The sequence below is a fragment of the Centropristis striata genome, chromosome 6, assembly GCF_030273125.1.
Source record: "Centropristis striata isolate RG_2023a ecotype Rhode Island chromosome 6, C.striata_1.0, whole genome shotgun sequence".
Classification (NCBI taxonomy): Eukaryota; Metazoa; Chordata; class Actinopteri; order Perciformes; family Serranidae; genus Centropristis; species Centropristis striata.
The window spans coordinates 34,825,211-34,845,315 of record NC_081522.1 but is presented as its reverse complement, the minus strand read 5'-3'; the positions used below and the strand labels follow the sequence as shown (position 1 = coordinate 34,845,315).

The window sequence follows — 20,105 nt, the reverse complement described above, 5'->3', positions numbered from 1 at the left end:
CAACCATCCGACCACTGGATGAACGCTCTACCAACTGAGCCACAGCCGCCCAAGATGAGCATTACCCCCGAACAAAATCTCACATCTGCCAATCGTCCCGTGCAGAACATTGGCAGTATGTACAGAAAGAGGAGCATATTTCTATTTCTTACTTCTTGACGGCCTCCTCAGAGTGCTGTGCAGCCATCTCCTTCTGCAGCGCCCTCTCCCGGTCCTCGTGCAGGCCGATGGGACAGTCCTCCGGCACGTTGAACATCGCCATGGCATCCTTGGTGTCTTCCTCCTTCAGGGCGGAGGCGAACACTTTCTCCGCCAGCAGACGCACCCTCTCATCCACCTCACTCATGGACATTTTTTGGAAAAGCCGCGGCATATCTGAAGGAGATGAGAACGATTTTAAGTGAATAATTTTACTGGCTTGACAAGAAACATTGAACTAAGAAATCCATCTAAAAAAAAAACAAAAGTTAGTTCGTGTTTCTGAAACTGAGATCAAAGTTTCAATGGAACATGTTTTTAGAATCGGAGCAACTTGCGAACATGTTATATTTCATCTCACGAATGTGATGAAATATGGCAGCACTCGAGGAGAAATAACATTATGTTTGCGGTGGCAGTAAATACAAATATCAGCAGGATAAACATGAGACCATGAATATGAGTTGGGGGATGACGGGGTTTATGAGAGGAACTTGGCACGTTTTGCAACAGCTCATCATAACTCTCTGCAGTAAACATGTCTTGAGTGGCTGAGTACTCTGCCAACGTGTCAGGCAAGTTACAGTAAACACAGTTAATCACTGTCCCGGGTGTCTTGGACCGGCAGCGTGACCTCTTAACCCCCTGAGGGGACTGAGGGTCACTCTTTCTTGGAACAGACAACACTGGGAATGGTACACAGCACCGAGAAAACAAAAACATGAAAAGATCTTGCTTCTACAGTCAGGTTTTCTGGAAAAACATTGATTTGAATCCAATATCAACGCTTTAACATGCAGTTTAGCTGCTATATGAGGATATGGGTTTGTAATTAATCTGCATTAATGATTGCTATATGGGGGACATGATTTTCTTTTGGTTTAGTTGCGTTCTCAGGTGTACGGTGAATTATCCCGAGACTTGATTTCATGCACCAATGGCGTGCCGGCAGCCACCATTTTTTTAAAAACCTCTTCGCTACTTAAACAGCAGCTACCAAAAAACACAAACTACAGCTTGTAATGGGGGGAAAAAAATGGAAGAAAACATGGACAAATGGACCGATTGCATTACATCACATCCAATTTGATCTAACATTTTTGCACATTAATAGTGTTCAGCATAATTAGTATCAAGTTTGCACTTTAGTATCGCACAGTGAACTGCTTTAGTGTACTTTAAAGTGTGTTGATCTTCTATTTCTCCTTCAGTCTTTTTCTCCCACCAGCAGCCTTTTTGAGTTTGTTGGAAAAGCAAACTCTGGGTTTTTAAGACCTAATTTGTGCTGTTGAGCATGTGCATTTACAACGCCTTTATAAACTCCCCTTTGGAGCTGTCCTTTCTGTGGTCTTTCTTAACCCTTTACTGGGCAAAAAAACATATTTGGTAACTTCAGCGGACATCCGAAATAGGGTCCCCATGCCTCGCCATGAGGTCATAGAACCACATGGATTTCACCAGCTAATCAGTGAAGATCAGGCTACATCACAGATAGTGGTACCATCGCATCTGAATCAGTATAATAATGACAATATATTAATAATAATAATAACTCAATCGACCCTAATTTGCAACATAAAAATGAAACATTTTTTTTTAAAAAGTCTTGAAATGTCCTCTATAACACTTTAGGGTTGGAATTTTCAAATTCTAAGTATTTTCTTGAGTGCGCCATAAAGGGTTAATCTTGCGATCTCTATCTATCTGACTCTCTCAAAAGGGACCCCTCAGGTCAAAGGTGGGCCTTCCTTTTGCTTCACACGAGAACTGTTCTAGGCTTCCTGCCACGGACTCTTGCCAAAGTACAAGCTGATTTTGACTCGTCAGCCACTGGCTGGCAGACGTCACTTCAGCGATCCTGTTGGTGGTATGAATGCAAACAGGAAAAGAGTCCTTGAAGATTCGTAGTTCTCAGAGGAACTCCCCAGTGGTTAGTTCTTCTCGGGGAAACCCAGAACGGTTTGGTCCGAGCAAATCACTTGGTGAGAACTAACTGTTGTATAAGTTGAAATCAGATAATTATAGTAACAGAAACTAACTAAACATTCCCAAAGATTCTACAGATATCCTGACAATTCCACTTTTACTGTACATGGAGAAGGAATGTGTCCCTTTGTTGTGAGAACTGCGGTTCTTAGCATGCCATCGTTTCTGTTCTCTTGACCTTCTGGTTGGGAAAACAGTCATGTTTATTTCTATTGACCTGGCTCTCTTGCATACCAATGGCAGGAACTATGATCCTATTTTTAAACCTGAGACCCTGTGAATTCATATTTTAATCAGGACAGCAGAGTTGTCTTTCAAAAAGTTTGGCCTGCTTGCTTAATCCCCCCATGGTGTGAACACTACTGTTGCTATCCAGCATCCCACACGTAGTGGAGATATTTTGGCTATTCTCATCACTATTTCCTCACTGTTACTATTAATATAAAAGTTTCAGCCAGTGTAGGATGCTTGCAGAATCAGTCCTCCTGCAGAGATCAACAAGCTCAAGACAGAACACTCAGCCCCATTGCATCAAATATCAAACTTCTCTGCTGCCAACTCGCCATCCTAAGTGGTTTACACAGAACTCTATCCATCTGAGTGATTAACAGATGACACCATTAACACTTGCCCTTCGCACTGGCACAATCTCTGCGGCGCCTTCCTTGGCGAGCACATTTCGGAAGCCGGCGTTTTGACAAGCCTCTCAACACGTGTAGAGCAACAGCTGGGCTTGCCTCTAAGATGACCTTGACCCACATAATACTCCCATTATAGAAACCTGACCCACAAAAAGCAGTCTGGGTATGTCGGCAGGGTCTTTTAACGCATGTAATAAAAATTCTGTTAACATGCTGGTTTGTGTTTTGGAAGAGTAGAAGACTTGATTATCACAGTTAATAAGAACCCTCCAGTTGTTAAAATGACACTTTTATTAGTGTTTTTACTTGTTTAAGCTGTCTCTTTTGGCTAAAAGCTGGTTCCTTTATTAGAAAGTAAATCAGTCACATTGAATGGACCTCTAAATGTTATTTGTCATCACATTGCATCCGAGTGTCGCTACAAAGGTGAATAATGAGTCGAGGAAGCTCTGTCCGTCTCTTACCTTCTGCTGTGATTTTGGCCATGTTTGTCTCTCAGTCTCTGCTTGTTGAGTCAAGTGTTTCAGCTTTCATGTGTCTGCTTCTGTCTCTTTTAGACCGCCAAGCTCTTAGCTTTGGCTCAACTACTTTTCTTTTAATATGTCTGCCAGTCGTTGTCGTGTCTCAGAACGCTTTAAAAGTGTTGCTTTAAAAACCTCTTGACACTGTCAAGACTCGTCCTCAGGTCTGGTGTCTTTCCTCGATGCTTCTCTTCTGGGTGTCCACTGCGACTGCCTCTGTCGGACTCCGCTCTGCTGTTTATATGTTCTGCTGGCTGTGTGTATAATGCAGCTGCTAGTTGTTGCTGTCTTGAGTGTCCCTCTCTGTCTCTATTTTAGGGTGTTGAGAGAGTCATGGCAACAGGGGCAGCTAATCCAAGCTGGTATGTCACAACTAACATAAGAGAGATTGGGCAGTGAGCAGGGAATTAAATCAAGTCATGGGAAAGTACATTTGAAAATGTCATTTTTCCCCGATGACTGTTTAGTATAGCTTCAGTCAATGGCCGTGCATTTAAAGACCAAAAAGGGCATTTATGGAATGTAAACTGTTTTTATTGAAGCAATTTAAAGGATCCATTATTTAGCAAAAGCAAACAATCCCAGCCATTCTCCACGGCCGAATGAGCATGTGAGAGTTCACGGAGCTACAGTCACTGGCCCTCATTTATCAAACCAGCGTAGAAACCAGCGCAGATCTGAGTGTATACTTCGACAGGGTCCACGTGGGATTTATCAAATGATCGTATCTCACCAATCACAGTGTAAAAATCATCGGCTGTTGATAATGTGGTGGCTGGAAACAAGCGTAATTTAAATACCATGCCCTAATATATACCCGATTCAGATGACTCGCCTTCAGAGTTTACGACACCGAAGGGCGCAATACGGCCAAAAAGAGGATTTTTCCCCCCCTAAAATCAGCTTTATTAGCAAAGTGCACCGTTACAAATAACAATAGGGGCAATATAGACATATTACAGAAATACGCAGCGACAGAGGTTTATGAAATAAAAATACTTATAGAAAAAAATTCAAACAAGTTCAGTGAATATTTTACATTTGGAGCACTGACTTAGAAGTTTTCACAGCTTTTTGGTTAAAAGAGGTAAACAATGTTTTCAAGTAAGTTTTAATTCAAAAAGAAGAGGAATTTCTCAGTCAGAAAGTGAAACGCTGACGTCCAACAGCAGCAACACGACAAACTGGTTTTGTTTGGCAGCATAAAAAGTGAAAATGAAGGAAATCAGTGGTGCTGTCAGCAGAGTAGCGGACCGTTAAACTCCCGGCGAGGTTTGAGTAATTAATTTATACATCGTGATATATAAAGCCTAATAATCTATATAATATCTGAATATTGCTATTATTATGATGGAGATATATTATTCACCTCTTTACATTTACTAAGAATGATGCCTTAGTTAGAGGACTGGTAGCTGATTGGAAATGTTTCTATTCGGGCAGCACAGCTGGTGAAGGAGACGCTGATGCTCCGGTGTCGGAGCTGGATAATAATAATAATAATAATAATAATAATAATAATAATAATAATAATATCGGTAAATAGCAGAAGACAACAACATTTAATATCCTCGGCTGGTATTCTGTTTAAAGAATTTCACGGTCGCAGGGTGTTTTTATTTTTGGATTATGTTTTAATGATAAATGATGTAGTCTAAACATGTTTTGCTTTGTCACCATTAAAAATCAAAACACCACAGAGTTTTATTAGCTCCAGGCATCGATACAATAGTCTAAGATCAATTCTCTGACTCAGACATGTGGACTTCACGCTGACCCAAATTTGCATACACGAAGTGAGACGTGAGATCTGATCTGAAAAAGCTCTGAGATCGGGGTTCAAATTGGGATTTTCGCATTTGTTTCTTACTTTGGACATTAGCCGCACTGCTAGAGAAAGTCTTGTGGCTAATGCTACCAAAAAACCTCATCACAGTGGTCCAAAGAAACATCTACAAACCAAATACAAAATAATTCTGAATCAAATTCAGGATGAGTATATATTTAAAAAAAGTTTCCCAGTTTCAGCATTACATATCTTCTCTTTTTTTTACATTTTTTTTTTAAATTTTGTCCTTATTTAGAATTTCACATTTCAGTATCACATTACAACAGTCATCACCGTCCTGACAATTGACACTGTGATCCATCTTTTCAGATTTTTATCTAGTTATAAACAAACGAGCAGAACTTGGAGGTGTTTCCATCTACAGCAAGTAGCAAAAACCAGATAAAAAAAATAAAGTTACATAATATTTAACAAAAGAAGGGCGTTTCGGGGCGATGTACAACTCCACTTCTCCCAGATTTCCTCAAATTTGGCTTTTTGAAGCCTCACAGAGACAGTGATTCTTTCCATTACAAAAATTTCATAGATGATGTCATACCACTCGTCTATAGATGGGCTGTCTTAACCCATTGACGCCTGAAACGCCTGTAAAACCTCTGGGCAATTTTAAAATGATTCAACAGAAGTGTCAACGCTTCTACTAAATAATAGATTTTTCAGCCTCTGTAGCAGATAGAAATGAAATTCAAAAAGTATTTGAGAGCTTATACAAATGCTACAAAACGACGTATACGCTTTCCAGGCTTCAATGGGTTAAAGCATTTCCTTGTTATAGCTTTAACGTATCTTCTCTTTCTACTGTATTCAACTGAATGTAGGTCAAAAAAGGATTTGCAAGTCATGTTCTGGCTTCAGTCCAGCCCTGGAAACTTCAGTGAGACTATTGTTAGTTCTCTATTCACGTCCTCTATGTTCATACGACACTGCAGCATTCACTCACCTTTCCCAAGGCAGGGGGTAGACTGCTGCTTGTGGAGAGGCGTGTCACTCTTCTTCATCTTGATCTGTAATAAGAGAAGGGAAGCTTTAATTAACGGTGGACTAATCCACACTTTGGTTATGAAGAAGCAACTCAGCTGGTTTACAGTCTACAGGACCAGAAGACAGTAAACAGTTGGCTCCGGTATGTTGACTGGACATGTCAAGAATGTGATGAGAGGGTCAAAAGTCCTGCACCATGTCAGGGTTTACTCCCTTTTTGTCAACAAATGTTGCAATAGAGCTCCTTTCATCTTTGCTGAAAAGCTTGAACATGATGCTGGATATTAAATTACTATTATGTATGAACCTCATATAATAAGTAAAAAACCCCTTTGTTAGCATTCAGCAATGGATCCTCCTTTTAGCTTTTGTAAATGTGAAAAGAGTGACGTAAGTTGTAGTTGTTGAATGTTGTTACTGGAGCCCAACAGATAGATTGGTTTACTGATAATGGTGTGTAAAGGACAAATTCACTGCTCACTGTTTCGTGTCTTTTTTAGTAATTTTACGTCTTAAATTTTTTTTTTGTCTTGTTTTGGTAATTTTGCGTCTTATTTTTGGTAATTTCATGTAATGTTGGTAATTTTGTGTAATTTTAGGTAATTTAAAGGAACACTCCACCGTTTTTTCATATTAAAACATGTTATTCGGGTAAGTAAGACGAGTTGATACAGACCTCTTGCGTCTCAATGCGTGCACTCAATCGCCCTGGCGCGCAGAGCTACTTGGCTAGCACTTAGCTTAGCCCAGTTCATTCATTAGGACCCAAACAGATGGACAGTTAGAAGCGACCAAACTCCTCCACGTTTTCCCTATTTAAATACAGCTACACGAGTAGTTAAACGACCAAGTATGGCGACACAAAATAAAACGTGGCGCTTTTCGAAGCGGATAAAATGGATAACTAATGTATGGCGGAATAGCACTTGGGAGCACTTCAACTCGGCGCAGTAATATCATCACTCCTGACGGAAGTGAGAGGGAGCGGAAGTGATGATATAACTGCGCCGAGTCGAAGTGCTCCCAAGTGCTATTCCGCCATACATTATAGTTATCCTTTTTATCCGCTTCGAAAAGCGCCACGTTTTATTTTGTGTCGCCATACTTGGTCGTTTAACTACTCGTGTAGCTGTATTTAAATAGAGAAAACGTGGAGGAGTTTGGTCGCTTCTAACTGTCCATCTGTGTGGATCCTAATGAATGAACTGGGCTAAGCTAAGTGCTAGCCAAGTGGCGCCGCGCCAGGGCGATTGAGTGCACGCATTGAGACGCAAGAGGTCTGTATCAACTCGTCTTACTTACCCGAATAACATGTTTTAATATGAGAAAACGGTGGAGTGTTCCTTTAAGGGCTTTTTATTTAAAAAAACTGAAAAATGTTTGGGTAATTTTACGCCTTTTTTGTAATTTTACGTCTTTTTTGTATATTCAAGAGTTAAAATGTGTATTTGTAGCAGCTGTAGTTTAGATCTTGTGAAATGTTCCATGTGGGGGGTAAACAGGTTCTCCAGCTGGTTTCATCTGTAAAATGTTGCTTTTCGAGCATGTGTGTGTGCAAGACTTCATTTTTCAGTTTTTCATTTTATTATTTCTTCTTTTCGAACTGAAAAAATAAACAACAACATAAACTACAACAGCGAAAGCTAGATGCATAGACACATAGACATACTCACATAGGCACCATTAAACAGATGTGCATAAACATAAACATTTACACACATACAGTATATATAGCCCTATACATATACATGCATCTGCCCCGTCTAAGTAATAAGATAAATATAAGAACCAGTTAACTTAATATTCACTACACATTTCCTTATATCATTTTCCGAAAAAAAAAGGGAGTAGGCTTAAAAAATACTTATTTAGGCCTCTCCCCTGATACTCAACACTTCAAATAAGACATTTTCTCTCTATAGCCACTTAATGTCAAGACTTAATCTTAGAATTAGAGGTGTGAATCATCAGAGGCCCCACGGTACGATTTTATCACAATATTTTAGTCACGATATGATATTATTGCGATTTAACTGTTTAACTGCATTTTGTGTCCACAAAATTAAATTCAATCAAGAATTGTTTTGTCCAATAAGTAAAATTCTCAGTCTGTTCATCTCACTTCAGTCTTTTTATTTCTTTTAAAAAAAGTTCTGAACCAGTTCCATATTGTCCTATAATGTTTTGGTTTTTGGGTTAATATTACAGCTGCATTAATTCATATGTTGCATTTTGCTGTTAATGTTTATGGTTGAACTCGTCAACCTTATCACTTCCTCTTATCAATGGTGAAATGTTTTCTGATGGCAAAACAATAACGTGGAACTCTGCTTCCTTGACAGACGGACTAGTGGTCTACTCTGTTTCTACGCTCAAGGCTTACTTTGTTCCACATTGGAAATTTATCGTTAATTGATAAGAGAATTGATACAGAATTGGACAAAAAAGCAAAATCTGCAATGGCACTGACATAAAAGTAATCTCATCCGCTCTTATCCCTATCTTTCACCTGTTGCAATGGTGGCCAAACACTGAATATTTATAGAAATGCAGTGTCATATATGAGCTTTTTTAGGAAGTACACTAAAGGAAACTGAATGGAAAACAATTTTGTCTCTCTGAGGGCAATGCAACAGATCTGAGATTAGGGCTGGGCGATATGGACCAAAAGTCATATCCCAATATATTTAGGCTGAATATCAATATACGATATATGTCCTGATATTTTTTATCGCAAGGTGAGAGCAAATGTTCAGTCAAAGCCAAATATGACATGTCACAAGTAGTTCTATTGAAACCGTTCATTTAAGTGAATATAAATACTGTATAACAACAGGAGTACCTTTAAAAAAAAATCAAAGCTCCATAAAGTGCACATTTAAATAAAAAAAAGTATCTTAAATAAAAATAACCTATGAAATCAAAAAGGCAAATCTTAATCCAAAATAAATATAAATATGAGAAAAGAATAATGAACATTACTAAAGACTAGTAAGGGCAGCATTTATATATAAAGGAATGCATTTTTTAAACTATTATCGATATATGCGATATGCTCTAATTCCATATCACATTTTAAGATATATCGATATATTTTTTATATCAATATAATTTTAATATCAATATATCGCCCAGCCCTATCTGAGATCAGCTTCAGAAAGGTGTTAAACCCTCAGCTCCTTCTTTAGTTCAGCTGGTGCAGAACTTATGAAAACATTCAGAAAGAGGGGGAAAAATAAACTATAAAACATAAAACAGGAGCAGAATGCAGCCAAATGTTGTAAGAACAGATTTATTCCGTGCAGGTGCGAAGTGCAAAATGTTTGGTGTTAAGTTGCCAAAATGCAAAGTTGACTGCCACGACGCTGAGCACAACACAGCAACATGTGTTTGTAATGATGTAAGACCTGCTGGAGCTGGAGGGGTCAGTGGAGCTAAAGGAGAGCAAAGTGGAGTTCAAGTCTCCTCACACACACACACACACACACACACACACACACACACACACACACATTCTTGTACTTCTATCTCTGTGAGGGCCCTCATTGTAATAGTGAATTCCCTTGCAAGGTTATAATAGTTTTGAATTTTTCATTAGTCTTAGTTTTAATTTCGCTGTGAATTTTTGTTTTCAAAGTCAGTTAGTTTTAACTAGTTTTTAGAGTGAGTTTGCTAGTTTTAGTTTAGTATTTATTACTTGAAAATGCTTTAGTTTTTGTTTATTTTTTATTAGTTTTAGTGTTAGTTTTAGTTTAGGTGGGAGATTAAAAGAGGTCACAGTAAATTTTGCCTTTATTTCCTTTGTCTTATCCATCTTCATTATGTATGGAAATAGTTGACAAAGACGAAAACTAAGGACATTTTCACTACAATTTTAGTTAGTTTTATTCAGTATTGTGACCACACAATACATTTTCAGTTAATTATAATTTTTTTTTAACTCTCAATGATTTTTCAATTCTAGTTTTCGTTAACTATAATAACCTTGTTCCCGAGCCCCTTACTCTAACCCTTAACCTTACCTTTACCATCGCAAATGCCCAACCCTAACCTAACCTAAAATAAACCTAATTGTAACCTTTACCCTCAAACAAAGTCTGAACTCTCAAAAAAGCCTTTAAAAAAGTGAGGACCGGCCGAAATGTCCTCACTTTGCAAAAATGTCCTCACTCTGTTGGCTAAAAACGTGTTCCGGTCCTCACTATGTAGGAAGTACAAGATCACACACACACACACACACACACACACACACACACACACACACACACACAATCAGGAGCAAAAGTCAATTTTCTGCATTAATTCCTTGATTACTCACACATTTATGGTGAGTCTCATTCATCCAAGAAATTTCTCCTGGTTTATGTTTAAACCTTAACATGGAACTTTGTTTAGACTAATTACTATGCAAATACAAAAAAAAAAATCATGTTTTTTTGTGTAATATTTTTGGCCTTTTTGCAGAATACTATTAAGAACAATAGAAATATACCCTGTATCAAGAAATATCACTTACAATTAAGAAAAATATTTTATTTTTCTTCTTGAAACAGAATATCATCTGGGTGTTGGCTAACTCTAAAAACTCTAGAAAAAAAATACTTTTTCAAACATTCATTTAGATATTTATTTGATTTCAGGACACATGGTGGACATATGTGACCAAAACTAAAACGATTTATATTTTATCAAATGGACAAGATGTGCAGTATTTGCAGTTTTTTACATGCTACAGGGGTATTATTATATATTATATATTATTATTACTTCAGATTAAACTTTTTATAGTTGAATAATATTTTATTATTTATACAGGCCACAACATAATTTTTTTTTATTTTTAATGTTTTAATCTGGGTTTTTTTTCTAGTCAACAAGCAAGTTGCAGCAGAAAGGCAGAACTGAGTACACACCATGATCAGTTTATCTATTGCAGATAAGTTATTCCTTCTTATCATGCAAAACAATGGCGGATGTTAGTTGTCTGCTGTTAAGGTGACAGACACTTATGATAGTAAAAGGACAAAAAGAGAAACTTGGACTGGCGGTTGGCTCAGAAAGTTTCACATTAGATGCTTTGTTGGTTTTGGAATTTCCTGTTTGCAACATTGAGCCACAACTACTGAGTCAGACTTTTGTGTGTCTAAAGACTCTGCAGGGACCTGCAGGTACACTGTTGCAACAACATCAATGTGAACCTTTGTTTGCTATATTTAGACATTCAAATCTTCTCAGAATGTGTTAAACCTCAGTGGCAGCTGAGGTCGAATGAGCAGCTATGTGGAGACCACAGAATCACAGACATGAAATGTAAAAACACAGCCCAGTTTATGTTGAATTCTGCACCCAGTGACTCCAGTGGTACCAGCAGCCTCAGGCCACTTTTTCACGTGTACCTGGACTCTTCTTTAGAAGAGGCATGTTACGGCCTGTTGCATTTTTCGGGAAATACCTTCACAACAAGTTCAGTCCTGATAAAGGAGAAGTGCCTGGTACAACTAAAGGTACATTTGTTTGGATAAATATAATGACAACAACAAAAATAGCTGATAAGAGTTTAATTTAAGAGCTGATATCTAGACATTTTCCGTGTTTTTCTGGATAATAACCAAAATCATTATCAATCATGTCTTTTAATTGGTCATTATATGTCTTTTTTTTAGTAATTTTGTGTCTTTTTTTAGTCGATTTGTGTTTTTTCTTTTGTTCATTTTGTGTCTATTTTGGTCAATTTGTGTCTTTTTTGGTCATTTTAATAATCAATACCAATCAAATCACAAATACCTTGATGACAACGGACTAACTTTTTTTCTTAATGTTTACTTTATTATTAAGGCACATAAGATGAGCACAGTGACAAACTGAGTACTATACAGTTAATGTTCATGTCAAAACTGGAATAACACCTCCTAATAGGGCTGGGCGATGTGGACAAAAGTCATATCCCGATATATTTAGGCTGAATATCGATATACAATATATATCCCGATATTTTTATCGCAAAGTGAGAGCAAATGTTCAGTCAAAGTCAAAGTCTAATATGCAGGGTTTGTATGGGTGATTGAAATCCTTGAAAATGCTTGAATTTAAATGTTGTATTTTCAAGGATTTCAATTTTTGGATAAAGTGCTTGTAAATGCTTGACATTCTTACTGTATTTCTCTTGCAATCTGACTATATCCATCTATAGACTATAGATAATCACATGTTCAATGTAAAAAATAATAAGTAGCCTATCTGAAATGAAGACCGTTCCTCCTAAAAGTGTAACACCATCGCTGTTGGTATGGTTCAGTGAAATCTCCCCCTTTTAGTATGTAAGTACTCATCTAAAACATGCAATTTACAACAGGTGTAAGATACTGGAAAAGCTTGAAAATTTACCTTGAAAGTGCTTGAAAAATGCTTGAATTTGACCACTGACCAACAAAACTGACACCAGCCACAAGCCAAATACTGCTCAAATATGAAAGCTGCTAGATTTTCTTTTTTCACCAGCCAACAAAGGTTTATTGTAATCTTTTGGATGGCTGGTGAAAGCCAGAAACTAGTTTTAGCACCCAGCAGATAACATAAGTTGAGCTAGTCAAATGACTGTAAGGCTGAGATAAGTGACATGACGTGTTTTCACAAGCTTCCTCCTTCCTTGTTGTTTTCGTTGTGCAAGCAGTGCACACTGGCGGTGACTCTGCACTTTTTTACAAAGTGTAGAAGCGGTGTGGTCCGAAAGATAACAGAAAGACTTCTGTGGCAAGATCTTTCTTGTTAAATATTATCATCAATATGTGCACTGTTTCCCAAGTAATCTAAACTTTGTTAGAAAGTTTTTAATTTTCCTGTAATGAGGTTCTTAGTTTAATTTGAATTGTTAAGTGTGCACTGCTGTTTATTGTCCTCTGATGCAGATTTTTTTTAGCCGTGCTACAGTTCGTCTACTACTTTGGTGCTGACTTAAATATCTCAACAATGATTAGTTGATTTCCCATGAAATTCCATACACTCATTCAGTCACATTGGTGGTCCCCAGATGATGAAGCCTTTGGTGATTCTCCTCTACCACCAGCAGTTTGACATTCTGCCATTAAGAGAAATATCTGAACAACTTTTGAATGTGCTGGCATGAAATTTGGTTCACACACTCATGGTTCCCAGATGACAAATTCTAATAACTTTGGTGGGCCCTGACTTTTCCTTTGGCACTATCAAGAGGGAGGTAAGTGAACTGTGAGGTTTTCTTTACATTTACAGTTAGCCATTTAGCAGATGCTTTTATCCAAACCGACTTATAGAAAAAGGGAAACAATCAAGGTATAGTGCAATAGGAGCCATTAGTGCAGCAATAAGTGCTAATGACAATTCTTTAAGGAGTAGAGTTGTAGTGTGGTGCTAGGCTGGACTGGCCATGTGGCATAGCGGGCAAATGCCCGGTGGGCCAGCAAGATTTTTTGAGCCGAACGACTTGTAAAAACAAAAAAATATATTTTTTTTGTTAACTGATTGCCCATTGGCCAATAAAACAGGTAGAGGGAGGGCCTCCTTGGCCCCTTCTGCTGTCAATCAGCCAGTCATGTCACGGCCCGGCAGTCTCATTGGCCAATGGTCAATAAACATCAGGTAGAGGGAGGGCCGAGAGCCCGCCTCCTTGGGCCCATCGGCTGTCAATCAATTAATCAGTCACGGCACAGCCAGAAAATAAAAATGTAAAAGAAACTGATAGAAGTAGCGGAGAAATTACGAGAAAAACAAACGACAAGCCCTTCAGGCAGATGCTGCAAAATGCGCTAAACTAACTGAAATGTTTGGTGCTGCGGCAGCTGGAGCTGACTCAGCACGGCGCCGCCAGGTGATGATGGAGGAATTAACCTGTAGGAGTCTATGGGAGAGAGAGGTGGGAAGATGGCAGCGCCCGGCAACATGCGGTAAGAAGCAATACATATTTCACTGCCTGGCTCAAATATCATGAAGTCAGGTTAATAAATTTATTTTGTTAGCTTGTTAACTTTTTGAACACTGTGTGTAGTTTGCTACATCATCAATGTTTCGTGTATAGACGGTGTCTTGTTTACAAACAGTAACAGGTGCGCGCGCAGCCAGGGGGCAAGAGCACAGTTTCTGCTGCCTCCACTATGTTTAGCACGTCTGAACTTTTAATGAAGTTTAACAGTTATGGACTTTAAGTTAATGACTTAATTGGTTGAAGTTCATTGACTGGCACAGCAACATGCTAGGCTAGCGGTTGTTACCAGTTTAACATGCTAGGCTAGCTGTTGTTACCAGTTTAACATGCTAGGCTAGCTGTTGTTACCAGTTTAACATGCTAGGCTAGCTGTTGTTACCAGTTTAACATGCTAGGCTAGCTGTTGTTACCAGTTTAACATGCTAGGCTAGCTGTTGTTACCAGTTTAACATGCTAGGCTAGCTGTTGTTACCAGTTTAACATGCTAGGCTAGCTGTTGTTACCAGTTTAACATGCTAGGCTAGCTGTTGTTACCAGTTTAATATGCTAGGCTAGCTGTTGTTACCAGTTTAATATGCTAGGCTAGCTGTTTTTACCAGTTTAACATGCTAGGCTAGCTGTTGTTACCAGTTTAACATGCTAGGCTAGCTGTTGTTACCAGTTTAATATGCTAGGCTAGCTGTTGTTACCAGTTTAACATGCTAGGCTAGCTGTTGTTACCAGTTTAACATGCTAGTGCCTCGTCATAATTTCATGTTGGTCAGTTCTGTTAGTGTTTGAAGCTGATTTGCTGTTTTCAGTGCAAGCTTGATCAGTTGTTGATAGATTTGGAGTTGATAAACAGACGGACGTGAAAATTATGATATTAGTGTGACAGTGTTAAATTTGCTAGTAGGACATTTCTGTCTCTGCAGGCTAATTTGCCCACCCAAAGGGAACTTTTTAGATATGTAAACATTTGTTTCTTGTGCATTAGTAGAACACCATTTTAAAGTGAGCATGGAGTTCCCACTGTACTTTTACAGTACTGTGTGTTCTTTATTTTTTTTCCTGCAGGCCTATTATCTTGCTTTGTTGTGCTGCATGTTATTGCATTTATATTAAAAAGTGAAAGTTATCCATTCTGACTTCCTGTGTTTTGACACTCTAGGATGAGGGCCGGCTTATGTAGCCTAAATGTAGTGTCGTGTGGAGTGATATAGTTAAGATATCTACATGGATAGGAGAGCACTAAGATACTTGGTGAGTTATCAGTTGTGGTGGGCCGGTCGGGGCAAAAATGCCAGGGCTGATTTTTTGTCCCAGTCCAGCCCTGAGGAGAGAAGATACTCTCTTGACCCTTAAAACCTATGGACGATTTTAAAATAACCCCCTATAACTTGAAGTTTTCTGGAAATTCAACAGAAGTGTCAGCGTCTACTAAATAATCGATTTTTCAGCCTCTGTAGCAGATAGAAATTAAATTCAAAAAGTGCCTTTTCTCCCTCCATTTACATGATAAAAATGACACAATGATAACAAATGTTACACAAGTCTCAATTTAAACAAAAGAAACATTTCTTAACAAAACAAACAAAACATATTAACAGCTGGATAGCAAACAATGTGTATGTTGTTCTAGGCCTGGAGGTGGTGGCGCCTCAGATGATCCACATATTTGATATTTTTCTTTTTTCTGGTATCAGCAGCAGCTCACCAGAGAATGGCAGATGTTGCACCAAGCCTTGCCTGGTGTTGGCTCAGTGAAATTGGCTAATTGATCGGTGAATGCACGCACGTATCGACCGATGCTGATACAGTTAAAAAAACGCAAATATCAGCCCGATATATCAGCCGGCAGCTCTATCTCTAGTTGTAGATCAGGCGCCGCCGCGTTCTGGATCACCTGAAGGGGTTTCACTGTGCCGGTCAGGAGGGCGTTACAATAGTCAAGTTTTGAGATGATGACAGCTTGTGTCAGGAGTAGCATGTTGAGTGAGTTAAGGTCTGATTTTTCTGATTTTGTAAAGTGCAAAGCGGCATCATTTCTTTTAAATAAACATAACATTTGAAACATTCATGTCCTTCTATGGATGGATTTTATCAGCGGCTGGGTACCATAATTAGATATCTATCTTCTACAACAAATCCCTGGTCATCTTATAGGTCTCAAAATCCTCCCACATCACTGATTTAAGGCCAGTTTTTAGCAGATATAAGGCTGGAATAGCAGCTCTTCTTAATGCTTCAGATGAAAAACAGCCAAACTGCTGTAAACACACATACACACAGTTGTTGTAATGTAACTTGCACAAGAGAGTTTTTCACAGCGCAAAAACATGTCTGGCAAGATTCCTTCTCACAGAGCAATAATGCCAGAATCAGGACACCAGAGATATCATAACTTCTAAAATTCTTACTGTTAAACAACTTGTAATGAACCCTCTGAACCTTTTTTTTGCTCTTTTTACATTTCATTCACATTATTTTGTGCATGATAAAAGTTATAATGACATAAATCATGAAAACAAAACAAATAACAATAAATAATTTTATGAAAAATGAAATAAAACACAACTTATATGTAAACACTATTCCAAGTGTCACAGATATCGAAAAAAAATTGGGTCTACTTCAACATTGTACACATTGAAGTATTGTCATGTTTCCAGCCTCTCCTGTCCTTTCCCCTCTGCTCTGTGTAAACAGCCTCTCCTGTCCTCTCCTCTCTGCTCTGAGGAGCAGAATTTAATCTTTTTAGGATCTCGTTTGTGCAAACGCTCTATTTTAAATGACATGTAGAATAAAGTGATTCTGACAGAAATATAAAATGTTTAAGCTTAATTTTGGTCACTTTTGCTAATGGATGATATATTTATATCATAATAATCTATGATATCTATGATAACTTCTAAAATTCTTACTGTTATAAAACTGTGACTTTCTGTAACAATGCTTATGGCAAAACCTGTTTGAACAACTTGTGGAGTGAAGAAATGGGATCAGAAGCTGCTCGGCTCAGGTGAAGAGTTATTATCCGACCAACTTAGTCATTGATGTCTATTTGTTTTGGCTTACACAATCATAACTGCATTAGACTCGTTATCACTTCCTCTTTCAGTGTTTCAACAGTTTGAATTTCATGGCGTTCCAGCCCGCTAGCATGGGTGCTTTGGGCTCATTTTCTGAACCATACAAACTGTTCAGACATGTAAGGAGTGCCATTGGATGACAGTTTTTTTTTAATAGTCTACATAATTCATATAAGCTCTACAGGGCATAACAGGTTTTTTATGACCCAGCGCATGCTTTTCTTTAGAAAGATTTAGAAAAGCTTGTCAAAGCAATCCTGCAGCATTCAGAGCGAGAAAACCAACCAACCTCGGGACAGGCAGCTTTTGGGTTTGGGCGTGAGATAAGAGCAGAGGGGGTGAAGATGTTTACCAAAGATCAACACAGAATGTGTAACATTCAGTAAAATGCAGTGATCCTGCTGTCACTTTAAGCACCAATGTATTTTCTCGACTTGAAAACTTGAAGCAAAGGTTTTCTTTTGACCAAAGCACCTGTAAGTAGGAACTGTTGTCTAAATTAGTGAAAAAAAGAAGGTGGGATTATTTTATTAGGGGGATAGATGAGTGTATGCACCTGCCTCCAATCATGCAGGGAAACGTCTGTAAATCAAGTTTTTTTTTTCCTGAAGAACTTATTTTACAATAGCTAAAGCAGGGGTCTCAAACTCAAATTACCTGGGGCCCGCTGGAGGCAGTATCAAAATGACCCAAAAAAGACACAAAATTACTAAAAAAAAGACAAAATGACAGAAAAAAACCCTAAATTACTTTAAAAAAAGACACAAAATGACCAAAAAAAGACTCAAAATGACCAAAAAAGACACAAAAAAGACACAAAATTACAAAAAGAAAGACTCAAAATGACTGAAAAAACACTAAATTACTTTAAAACGACACAAAATGACAAAAAAGACACAAAATTACCAAAAAAGACAGAAAGTTACCAAAAAAAGACACAAAATTACCAAAAAAAAGTAATTAAAGGGACCTTCCACACACAACACGGTAAAGTCCCATTCTTATAAAACTCACATTAAACTTTCATATCAAGGTGGGGGCCACAAAATATCGTCACGAGGGCCGCAATTGGCCCGCGGGCCGCGAGTTTGAGACCCATGAGCTAAAGTGTATCTTTAATTATACTCAAACTGTTTTAATTGTCTAAACTTAATTATTGGGGTTGGTTTTGCATAAAGACGTGTTAGCCAACAGTTTAATGTAAGTCAAAATTATATTCATGTCATTTAATTCTGTTTTTTGGAGGTCTATTTCCACATAATTCATCTTTACAAAAATAGTCTGCGTCTGAGACTTTCCCAGCTTATACTGGACTTCACATTCATACTAGAGCTGCACAAGTTTTATTGAAATTGCAAAATTGACTGGTGCAATATCCAAGTTGCAGGAAGGAGTAACATGTATTTTACACCTTCCTGCACATTTGTATTTTGCACCTATTGTGGTGCTGTAAGGTGTCCCTGTCCCCAAATCATGTTTTACAGAAAAATATATTTGATAGAGATCCTAGCTAAACCATGGTCATTTTAATGTATTTTATGACAAAAATGAGAAGTCCTGAATCATTTTGCAACTGCAGTATAAGTCAAAATGTTTACTAGATTTTTTTTCTGAAATCATGCAACCCTAATTAATTTAATATTTATTCAATATAATATACTTGACCTGACTGTTCTGACTTGTCTTTTTGCTCTTTGTACAATATGCTCAAACTCAAACAAACTCAAGAGAAAGAGCTAAAGCTTAGAAACAACAGCCCAAAGGAAGTTTGTATAGTCTATGTAATGAAACTAACTCTTATTCCTCTATTCTTACACCCCATAGATCCTTTTTGATCTGAAAACATCTATCACTTTTTCAGAATATTTCCCTCCCAAAGCTATTTCAGTCAGCAGATAGCACCGTACAAAGCAGGACAAGTGCTACAAAGAATGCAAGAGTGATGGAAATAAGACATAATCATAGATAGAACAGCTAAAGAGGAAAAAAACAATTCAGGTGCAAAGAATCGCTGTGACAGCAGTGAACTTACTGTTTGCAGGGTCTCTCACAGTGTTGACACCTTTGGGGGCTGCAGGGACACTCGCTGGGCTTCACGGGACACAAAACACGTCTTATCTAAGCAGCCTCTTCCAGCCTGCAGGCACGCTGTCTTTTCTCTTTCACTGCCAGTCTAAACAAGTTGAGCTAGTGCACTGTTCAAATGCATCAAGTTCCAGCGCTTAAGAGGAGTTTCAGGAAGTGCTGAGTATCAGTGCGATAGAGGAAGTGCATGAGGAAGCTTGTGTTTGCACCAGCACTTGTGCCACTTTTTTAAGAGCATGGAAACTATTTATAGACCACACCCATCTTTGTTTGTTCAGGATGTATATGGAGGTCAACATCTCCCATGGCACAAAACATGGACTTAAAGGGCCTGTGTCAGATACCTTTTGCAGATAATTAGTATGTTTTATCTTAGATTTAAAGCTGAATTAAGGGTCTTACCCTTCTGAAGTTAAAGAAGGGAGGAAGTTTTGACAATCACAGGAAAGGAAGTTAAATTCATTAGAGTTTGCCTTGACCGTTGGTGTGGTCGTGACACAGGTCAGGGTCTTAACCCCCCTGACTGGGTCACCTGGATAGGGTTTGCTGATGTAGAAAGACTTGAAGCACAAAATGACTTCTAGTTCCATCACTGATGATAAACAACTTGTAGGGTGGATTCGGGTAATGTGGGACACTTCAGGTTTGGCTGGTTTATTTAAGTAAATATAGTCATCAAAACTCTGTTATTGGTCTATCATGGGTGTCATGTGACTGAAATTACATAAAATATTTTTAAATTTAGAAAGTGTCCCACATTACCCGAATTCACTATAATGAACCCTCTGAAACCTTTTTTTGTGCTCTTTTTACATT

At 38.2% G+C, this 20,105-nt stretch overlaps 1 protein-coding gene and 1 long non-coding RNA gene across 3 annotated transcripts in view; one reads left to right on the top strand and one right to left on the bottom strand.

Annotated features, from left to right (window-relative positions):
• Positions 1 to 19,456, bottom strand: part of LOC131973833 (AMP deaminase 3-like) — a 34,128-nt gene extending 14,672 nt beyond the window's left edge. Inside the window, exons 1-3 of the mRNA XM_059335928.1 lie at positions 19,237 to 19,456; positions 6,136 to 6,199; positions 153 to 375 (exon numbers count right to left, since the gene is read on the bottom strand). Of these exons, the coding sequence (XP_059191911.1) occupies positions 153 to 375; positions 6,136 to 6,193 (281 nt within the window). The 5' untranslated portion in view covers positions 6,194 to 6,199; positions 19,237 to 19,456. The remainder of the gene's footprint in view (positions 1 to 152; positions 376 to 6,135; positions 6,200 to 19,236) is intronic.
• Positions 1 to 20,105, top strand: part of LOC131973838 (uncharacterized) — a 62,317-nt gene that overhangs the window by 9,998 nt on the left and 32,214 nt on the right. Inside the window, exon 1 of one of the 2 annotated variants that reach the window (XR_009394592.1) lies at positions 13,932 to 14,095. The exons of the other annotated variant lie outside the window; for it this stretch is intronic. This is a non-coding gene — a long non-coding RNA (uncharacterized LOC131973838). Of the gene's footprint in view, positions 1 to 13,931; positions 14,096 to 20,105 lie in introns of those variants that run through there. 2 annotated transcript variants of the gene reach the window in all.